At 42.3% G+C, this 10,098-nt stretch overlaps 1 protein-coding gene across 2 annotated transcripts in view; it reads right to left on the minus strand.

Annotated features, from left to right (window-relative positions):
- LOC141974289 (streptomycin biosynthesis protein StrI-like) overlaps positions 1 to 9,846 on the minus strand; it is a 47,100-nt gene extending 37,254 nt beyond the window's left edge. For both annotated transcript variants that reach the window (XM_074933868.1, XM_074933869.1), the window contains exons 1-6: positions 9,550 to 9,846; positions 7,699 to 8,292; positions 5,570 to 5,640; positions 3,869 to 3,977; positions 1,304 to 1,434; positions 884 to 991 (exon numbers count right to left, since the gene is read on the minus strand). In XM_074933868.1, the coding sequence (XP_074789969.1) occupies positions 884 to 991; positions 1,304 to 1,434; positions 3,869 to 3,977; positions 5,570 to 5,640; positions 7,699 to 8,292; positions 9,550 to 9,794 (1,258 nt within the window). In that variant the 5' untranslated portion in view covers positions 9,795 to 9,846. The remainder of the gene's footprint in view (positions 1 to 883; positions 992 to 1,303; positions 1,435 to 3,868; positions 3,978 to 5,569; positions 5,641 to 7,698; positions 8,293 to 9,549) is intronic.
- Positions 9,847 to 10,098: the final 252 nt, after the last annotated feature.

Consider the following 10,098-nt stretch of genomic DNA (forward strand, 5'->3'; position numbering starts at 1 on the left):
TCTCTTGTACACAAAATTGCTCTTATTTGTAAGAGGCGTTATAGTGAAAAGAACATCTTTAAACAGTAAAACAGGAAGCACAGTAAATATTGAACATGCGTGCAGCCGCCTACACTAATCAGACTACCGTCCTCCACACCACTCTTCGGCACCGCTAAACTCTGGAGAACCTTCTTCTGTAGTTACTGGGGGCTGAACTCTCCAGGACAAGCAGCATGGCCTACCTTAGGGAGAACCTTTTGCCTTTGAAACATACTTGCCTTTGTGGTTACAATACAGACAACATCAGGCAGCCCTCAGTATGCGGCCTACATATTCCATTATATGGTCACTTATTGGTTTTGTTCCTGGCAATTCAGTGCCCTACCATACATTAAGATGGTCTATATTGCCACTTGTAGCAATGGCAGCTGATTGCTGGCAGCAACCAATATTACATGAAAAACAGTTAGACTCTGATTAATAGTTTAACAGTCTGAAGTATTAAAAGGGAAATAATCAACTTCATCTATGTCAGGTTTAACCAAAGAACCTGAAAAAGTGATATTGTTAAGCACAAAGCTTTGTTTGAAACCCCCTGGAAATCGTAATATTAGCAACCCTTTACAAATCACCAACGTTCACAGTAATTGGCATTACTGATATTCCTATAATAGTTTTGCAGCACTGAGAAATCCACAGAATTCAGTGAAGTTTTTTAAGTGTTCGCAAATCTATTCCAACATTCTAGAAATTGTTCTGTATTTCCATTTTCAAACAGATCCATGAGAGAACATCTAAATTAGTTGCCCCTTCACATATTTTCAAATTTCTAGCACTGAAATCTGCAATTACTAGGAAACTAACACATCCAATACAATGTCACCAATCCATGAAGTTTTACCTGCACAGAATGCATGTCCCAGTGAAAATATTGTATCTGGTGCACTTTCTCCCAGTAACAAACTGATAATATCAATATCATGTACAGCAGCATTATAGAAAATCCCACCTGGAAGTAAGAGGGGAAAAAATGGGCACTAGAAGATTTAGCATTATAAAACCTATGAGCAAACCTAGATATCTATACTGCATGAAAACCAATGTAAGAGCACCAGAAATATTATTTCAAAGAACATACAGATATACTCATTCGTCCACAATCAACATTAGGGTCAAAGGGAATATTCCCTGCCATAAGGGACAGAATAATGCATTGCAGGACACACACACGGACACACACACGGACACATATGTGTGGCAAGATAAATTGCTATCCCTTCACAGAACCAACCTCTTCTTCTATAAGAAAGCTACTCAGTACCTGACTTTTTTAGGAAGCTAAGAGATGCTGCTGGATATATGCTGCTAACTGTCGAAATCCGATGAATCCTCCCCAGTGCCTGGCTGTCATGGACTTTTTTATACAAGAACTGCAGGGCTGGATCAAAACGCCTACAGAGAGACAGCCAATGTGGAACAGTGAGTGTTCAGTACAGAACAGGTCATCTACACCACTGACATGCAGTCAGATGTTTGGTGGCAGCAAAGAGTCTGGACTTCAGACAACTTCCAACTTAGACAAGGGTCAAAGTCCAATTTTTCTGATGAGATCAATTGCTCAGCAATTTATGAGACTTAAAAAAAAAACTCACAATAAGTTCTTACAGGCAATAAGCAGAATGAGTATTTGCCCTTAAAGCTCTTTACCAACAATACAAACTAAGATATTAAGCCACTATAAATAAAGTGATGAGCAATGTCCAGGAAGTTATATATAGCTAAAAAAGACACCTTTATGGTTTTATATTCAATTAGGTCTTAACAAAAAAAACCTCCACTCTAGAGAAGTTCAGATCCAACCTTGTGGCTTGGGCTCAACTTTCTCTGAAGCACTCAAACCAAAATGCAGTATCACAGTATATATTGTGTTTGAATATATTTCCATCTATATATAATTTGCATACAGATAATTTTTGCTTAAAATGAAATGAACAGTTTTCAACAAAAAAACAGTAAGTGGTCAAGGCTGGGAGGAAGGCAGGGAGGGAAATAATCCACACAGTTACTAAACACATTGGGTCAAATGCTGAGCGTAAACTCAGAGCCACTTTCCTTGACTTCAGTGGAGTTACCGAATTTACAGAACTGTAACAAAGTGGAAGTACATTAGAATTAACCTACTTTCCCCATATTTACAGTGATTTATGATGTAGGGTTAGTCTACACTAGAAGCGCTACAGCAGCGCTTTAAACGCAGCATGTCTGGTGAAGACACTCTATGCCAATGAGAGACAGCTTTACCGTTGGCATAATAAAACCACCTCTGCAAGAGGCAACAGCTATGTCGGCAGGAGAAGCTCTCCCGCCAACAGCGCTGTCCACACCAGCGCTTAGGTCGGTGTAACTTATGTCACCAAGGGGAGTGGCTTATTGACACTCCTGAGAGACATAAATTATGCCGACAAAGCCTGTAGTGTAGACAAGCCCTAAGATCTATATATACAACCACAAGGAGAAAGAACACTTTTTAATATTTACTACATGTACTCCTATTTAAATGGACCAACCATTCTGAAAACAAGCAGGACTTTCATTTTGATGTCCATTATGCGACCCTAGAATGTACAAATACTACTTCTTCCAAAAGGTGTTATAAGAAATAATGAGCTAAATTCACCTGTATACAGAAGGTCAGCCTAAAGTATTCAAAACAGGGCTTACGTTACGTTTAAATAATACGTACGTACTATACTGGCTACATGCACAGAGGTGAATTTCACCAAATTACAGTGGCCTAATTACATCAGTAGTAGCTCAGAAAGAGTTTGTGTTAAATACATTCTTTACAAAGAACATTATTATTTCAAAGCCTATTCTATTATTTACACCCTATAATTATGTCTGGTCCACTGAAGAAGGGCTGGCATATTTCAGTCAGTACAAGATTTAGGATACAGCTAGCAAGTCAGTAACAAATATTCAAAATAAAGGTAAGTTTTAAAAATATATAAAATCTCTTCTGCATGCTTTTTATAGAAAATTATGCTGTGATATTTTAAAAAACAGAACCTATTTACTTCTTTCTTCTCATTTTATTTTTCGATTGCTGCAACAGAATTGTCAGTGTTGTTATTAAAAAAAATAACAACAGCCAAACAAATAAGCTCTTCACATTCCTAGGGTTTGAAAGAAAACAAGTGCAAGACACAAGCAGAAATTGTCTGTGAGGAGGAATTGTACTGTGTGACAAGGCTTAATGTTGTAATGTTTTTCACTGGACTCAACATTTTTGTAAAGTATTTAGTTTTGCAACTGAGAACAGCCAAATGCAGATCTCAAGTAGCCTAACTTTTACCAAAACCCATGTCTGCTGAATTAGATGACTGTATACACATACAAAAAAATTCCCACTTTGTTTTTTTTTCTGAAACCACAGACCAGCAAAGTTGATCCATAGTATGGCTCAGTAATTCTAGTTACCAGTACATTTTCCTCACCTCTAAAAAAGATCTGGCATAACATTTTCAAGAACGCCTAAGTGACTTAGGAGCCTAAGTCACTTCTGAACATGCTTAGATGCTTTTGAAAATCTTACCCTAGGTACCTGTAATACAAATTCTGTTAGCACCCAATCCAGTGTAGATGAATAAATTAATTTTAAACCCATGCCAATTAAGAAAAGATTCAATTGTTGTCATCTCTATGAAGCGTGAACAATGAATTTTGAAGCAGCAAGTCCACCGAGCTCTCTGTTTAGCTACCTTCTAAGCAAAATTTCTCTAAAACAAGTATTAAGTAGCTATAAAAATTTAGGAAGGTTTCATCAGATAGAAACATTACTTTACATTTATGCTTCTTGTTGAAAATAAAAAAATGCTGGTCTTACTTGTAGAATCCACAGACCAATGGTCTTCCACATCTGTCAGCTTCATCAAAACAAGCCTCTGCTGTCTGCCTATCTAAACTGGGTAGCTTCTCGCAAAACACGCCTTTCCCTATGTAAATGTCATAGAATACAAAATTGAAGGCAGGACATAATCCACACTGAACATTATATATTCTGCAGTGTTCTATACATGTCAACACATTCCAGAGACAAGGTTTCAGAAAACTGAAAAAATTGTTTTTGCTGAATGATTTTCAATACCTACAGCAGCTACCATTTACAATTTACAAACCTCAAGAAGTGATTGTTTTTAGAGATAATGAAACTCTGATCTTCTTGGATTTTCTTTTATTCCTAGCTGTGTTTCTCTGAACAGACATTTCAGTTACCTGTAGTCAGAACAACACCACAGTACAAGCTCCACTGACATTACAAGTCATTAAGGTCATTGTCTTCAGTGGACTAAGTTCTCCCTAATTATGCAATTAGACACTCAGTGTATCCCTCAAGGGAAGCTACAAGGTACAAAGAGGCAGACTGCAAGTGATTTTAATCACTGGAGAGGAAGAATAATCCCTGATATAAATGCTGATGGGAGGGCCTTATTGAATTAAGACAAGGAATTTACAAATAAAACTGAAGTCAGTCCTGTTCAGAGGGCATTAACACAGATGCATCATCACTAACCAGGAAGCTCAATTTGTGTCTAGAGAAGTACAGTTTATAGGCCACTAGAGAAAAATGATTTCCACATATAAAAATGTTGAGACATTTTAGCAGAAAGATAAAAGAGGCAACTTGTTTTGAGCACCACTGCACTAAACCATGGTCTATGGACCACCACTGACCAACTGAGCAATTGGTGGTAGTCCACGGAGAGCTGGTCTGTTAGAGTGTGCTGGCTCTCTTCTCCATTTACAGTTGATTAAATGCATTAATACTTTCCTAATGTTACTTTTCCATGTATGCCCCTGATGTACTTGCCACAACCATGCCATGTGACAGCAAATGGGAACAGAGGTGTCCACAAGACAATCACCCCACTAAGATGGATTGATACTACAAAGAATTGTGGATCCCTGCTCTAGTGGACCGAGCGTAGGGCTGAGATTGAGAATGGGATCCAGAAACTCCTCAATTCCAGCTCTGACATGGACTTCCCAGACAAAGGGATCGTAAGTGCAAAGTTTTGTTGGGGCAGATGTTCTTTAATCGTCATATGTAAAAAACACAAAAAGATTTCATTCTTGGAACAATTTTCATTTAAACAAGCATTCAGAACAAATATATGACTCATCTTTAGCTGGAGAAATATACGAAAACCAGAAAATTAGCAGTTTGGGGTGTTTTTAATGTTACAATTATTTTTAGAATAGCCAATTTAGTACTTAAACTGGGCCTGATCCTGCTTTCATGAAGTCAATAGCAGTTTTGCCACCGACTTCAGGAGCACAAGATTGGGCCCTAATAGCATGTCTTAGATCAATTATCCAATAAGGAGATCCAGGAGATTTCAAAAGCCAAATCATTTTTTAGTAGACTGTCAGTTTTTGAGTTCACTGTGTCTCTACCCAGATGGTGTTTCCTCTGGTGCAAACAAGTAAGGATGTAGCTTTATAAACATAGTGGGCCCAATTCAGTGGGGCAACATGTTATATATGAAAGCAGAATTTGCTGCAGATCTACTTCAGTTCCCCTTACCTGCTCGTAAAGCATCTATCACAATTTCAGAGGCCGCTTCAGGTGGTGAACAGACAATGGCTCCAGAGACACTGCAGAAATTAAGAGAAAAATACTTAGATGGAGACAAAATTTCTGCTGAAACAAACAGTGGCCAAAATTAAGGAGAGAAAAAGATTCTTGAACATTACAAAAGCTCCTCACATCAGGAAGAGGGTGGGGAAAGAAACCAGCAACTCCCAGGAGACAGTAATATTACGAGCAGGGAAAGTTATTTTTTTAAGAACAGCAAGGACATAAGCTCTGGGGCAACAGTACCAGGAACAGATTGGGTTCCTACATTTAGCAGAGTTTTTTAAATGGAACGCTGACTTAATTCATGGTCCGTAGCCTCCCTAGATACTTTTTTTAATGGTATAGTTATAAAGAGCATGTGTTCACAGCTTAATAGAAAAACCTTTAGAATGGTTTCTTTCAAAACCTGTTTGAACCCTCTATGTTATCAAAACATATGGGGAAAGGCTTAAAACACAAATGTACACAGCAAATTGCAGAAAAATATACAGTGAGTAAAATTTAACAGATTTTTACCTTTGAATTTCTACTGTGAAGTAATGTCTTTCAGAGTCACTGTTCCCTTTTAAGATTTGTGTGAAATCTGAAATATTGCTTTCACAGATTCATAGATATTTAGGTCAGAAGGGACCATTATGATCATCTAGTCTGACCTCCTGCACAACGCAGGCCACAGAATTTCACCCACCACTCCTGCAAAAAACCTCACACCTATATCTGTGCTATTGAAGTCCTCAAATCGTAGTTTAAAGATTTCAAGGAGCAGAGAATCCTCCAGCAAGTGACCCGTGCCCCATGCTACAGAGGAAGGCGAAAAACCTCCAGGGCCTCTTCCAATCTGCCCTGGAGGAAAATTCCTTCCCGACCCCAAATATGGCGATCAGCTAAACCCTGAGCATATGGGAAAGAGTCATCAGCCAGATACTACAGAAAATTCTTTCCTGGGTAACTCGGATCCCACCCCATCTAATAGCCCATCACAGGCCATTGGGCCTATTTACCATGAATATTTAATTACCAAAACCATGTTATCCCATCATACCATCTCCTCCATAAACTTATCGAGTTTAATCTTAAAGCCAGGTAGATCTTTTGCCCCCACTGCTTCCCTTGGAAGGCTATTCCAAAACTTCACTCCTCTGATGGTTAGAAACCTTCGTCTAATTTCTAGTCTAAATTTCCTAGTGGCCAGTTTATATCCATTTGTTCTTGTGTCCACATTGGTACTGAGCTTAAATAATTCCTCTCCCTCTCCAGTATTTATCCCTCTGATATATTTATAGAGAGCAATCATATCTCCCCTCAACCTTCTTTTAGTTAGGCTAAACAAGCCAAGCTCCTTGAGTCTCCTTTCATAAGACAAGTTTTCCATTCCTCAGATCATCCTAGTAGCCCTTCTCTGTACCTGTTCCAGTTTGAAAGTTGACAGGAACTCTATTTAGCCAACGTGTTTTTAGCAATCTAGATCAGCATTCCAGAACGTTTAGTGAAGCAATATAAACACAACATAATATTGCATGTTTACACTGTACCCTTCATCTTGAAGGATCCCAGAGTGCTTTATGAGCTTTTCATATGTACCTCCACTGAAACAAGCCAGGCACTGTGCGGTGGAAGGGTGGCAGCCAGCAGGGAAACTGACAGACGACATGCTACATGACAGCATGAGGAAGGGAATTTGGCCAAAGGCATCATCCCTGAGAAAACTATCCGCGGAGACGAGACAGATGGTTTGTTTGTACAGCTACATCCAGAAGCCCTATATACATAAGTTAAACTACACTTCCCAGCGAGATCCTAGAATGCGAGCGATCCTCAGGATGTCTAGTAAACAGTAAAGTAATTCAACTAGACCTACAGCTGCCACCTGCTGGTGAAAGGAATACAGCGTTCCAATCTCACAATGTAATATTGAGGGTACTGAGGTCAGACGAACAGGATTCACCAAGTGTGTCCTAACTCCAGGAAAATTTTCCAAAGACAGAGTAAGAACACTGATTGATAGTGCTACTTATCTCTTAAAGCCTTAATTACTTAATAAGGAAACATGCATGGAAGTTATTGGCGGACTGTACCGTTGATCATTGAGCACTATGTCAGCATCCTGCTGCCGTAGCACCCTGGTGTTGGCCAGGAATTCTGTACTGAAGGCACGTTCCACATCTGGCAGCTGATCCTCCACAATGTAAAGCAAACAGCAGCCATTTTCTTCCATTAAACTTTGAAACAATGCTTTGTTACCAAGCCCCACGCCGAAGAGGGCAAGACCAATATTGCTTCCTGAAGTCCCACTACTGCTGTACCGTCCCACTGACCCTCCAGAAGCCACACTGTTGGATGCCTCAGAAATAACAAGTCTTTGGATGCTCTGTTTTGAGGGAACAGGCGCATTTCTCATATGGAGGGCAGCGAATGCCGACGGGTGACTGGTGGAGGTAGAGGGTGTTTGGTCTTCTCTGGCAGACATGACACTGGTTGTGGAGCTGATGGCGCTGGGGTGAACAGGGATCAAGGACTTGTGGTAGGAAGGTGGAGATGGTACCATGCTATAGCTGGTGCCAGTGCTGGTGATGCAGGGATTGGTTGAGAGAATAAATGAAGGCTGAGAAAGCAGGGAAGGAGTGTCAAGTTGCATGGAAAGGCTGGTACCAAGGTCTGAACCTGCAGATCTAGATAAAAGGGGACAAAAGTCTTAAGGAAGCTGCTGTAATTCAGGATTATTCAAATACAAAGATTTTGTTCCAACAAGAGAAAACTGAGGAAGTTTTACTGAGCTTCAGATGTCTCTAGGTGTGTGATCATAAATGTATTAAAGTTTTATTCCATCATTTGACTGACATGCTATCTGGCAATTAAATTTAGTTAGCTGAACAGAACGAAAATAGTATCTCCCATCTTAACAAGATTTAATAGCAGGTTCTTCATGGTGAGCTATTAGCTACACTTTCACAAAATATACAAAGTGCACTTACTAGTATTCTGTGAAGTAACCTAAATCATTCTGTTCAAACAAGTTATCAGAATAAATGGATGACGTTCATTCTGATGACTTACACTTGCTTTTGTTTTACTTCCTTTTTAATCCATAAAATTCAAGAAATTTGCAATATGTTTCCCAGTCAGTGTACTTTAAGTAAAACAGGCAACATACACATCTTAAAATACACATTACCAACTCTGACAAATTCCTCACCTGTTACCACACTACTCTGAATTAACAACAGTGTGGTTGTTTTTTTTAAACAGTTTAAACTTCTGAGGGTATTTTTGTACTATTCCGCTTTGATCATGAAAATCAATTAAGTCATTTTCACTTCCAAGTTCTTAGTACTCTGCAATACTTGGGATTCAAAGGCTGCAAGGGGATGTTTAAAAACCACATTACCTTCTTAGCAGTAAAAATATTTCTAGAGATCTTAGGTTTTATAAAACCCCAGGGGATTTTTGTTTGTTTGTTTGGAGTTTGTTTTTTTGTTCTAAACCAACTGTGCCGAATTGAAATGGACAAACACAAAGCTACCACACTACTGCCCTCACACTTCCTGGAAATCAGGGACAGTTTGCCATCTGTTTATGTGCAGGAGCGGGGTGTAATTCGCAGGAAGGACTCAGAGGAAGTTTTAGCACCACTCGGGGGTGGGGGGAAAAAAGCAGGTCAGCTTTTTTCAGGATGAAAGAATAACCCCTCCCTGAAAGAAAGCACGAGGCTGAAATCCGTGGAGCAGGACAAGACCCCCGTGTAACCGTCTGGGGAGAGGACAAACGACGCCACCCCGAGGCCAGGCAGGGCCGGGGGCCCCCGCGGGGATGCGCCCCGGGGCGGCAGCGGGGGGCGCTCCCCGCAGGCCCCGGTTTGACCGGGACGGGCCCGCTCGGGGGGGCTTCCCCTGGGCGAGGCCCCGGGCTGGCGGGGGGCCGAGACTCACAGCAGCAGGGGCGCGCGGAGGCCGTGCTGCTTGACCAGCCGGCGGTTGCGGTAGTGGCGGCCCGAGGAGAGGTGCTCCAGGATGCGGTCCCGCCGCACCCGCATGGGCAGCTCGCAGGACTTGCAGTAGAGGGTCTCCACCACCGAGCTCTCCCCGGGCCCGCCGGGCTCCAGCAGGTGCCGCTTGACGCCCAGGTCGGTGAACTCGGCCGCGTAGTCGTGCAGCGTCTTCTTCTTGCGCCCCATGGCCGGGCCGGGGCCCCTCGGGCCTCGGGCGCCTGCGGCAGCCGGGCGCTCTCCCTTCCGCGGCCGGCGCAGGGGGCCGCCTCTCATCCCAGGCGGGCGGGGCCCTGGGCGCCCCCCAGCAGCGACGGGGCTCGCGGGCACCGCGCGGGGGGAGGGGCGGGGGGCGCTCGCGGGCACCGCGCGGGGGGGCCGCCCGGCCGCGGCAGGAGGAGGCGCCTCCGGGCCGCTCCCCTTCCCGGTCCCCGGGGCCGCGGCCCCGCTCTGCCTCCGCCGCAGCGCCCGGCCCCCCCGGAACCGGAAGCCC

The sequence above is a fragment of the Natator depressus genome, chromosome 18 (assembly GCF_965152275.1).
Source record: "Natator depressus isolate rNatDep1 chromosome 18, rNatDep2.hap1, whole genome shotgun sequence".
In the NCBI taxonomy this organism is placed as follows: domain Eukaryota; kingdom Metazoa; phylum Chordata; order Testudines; family Cheloniidae; genus Natator; species Natator depressus.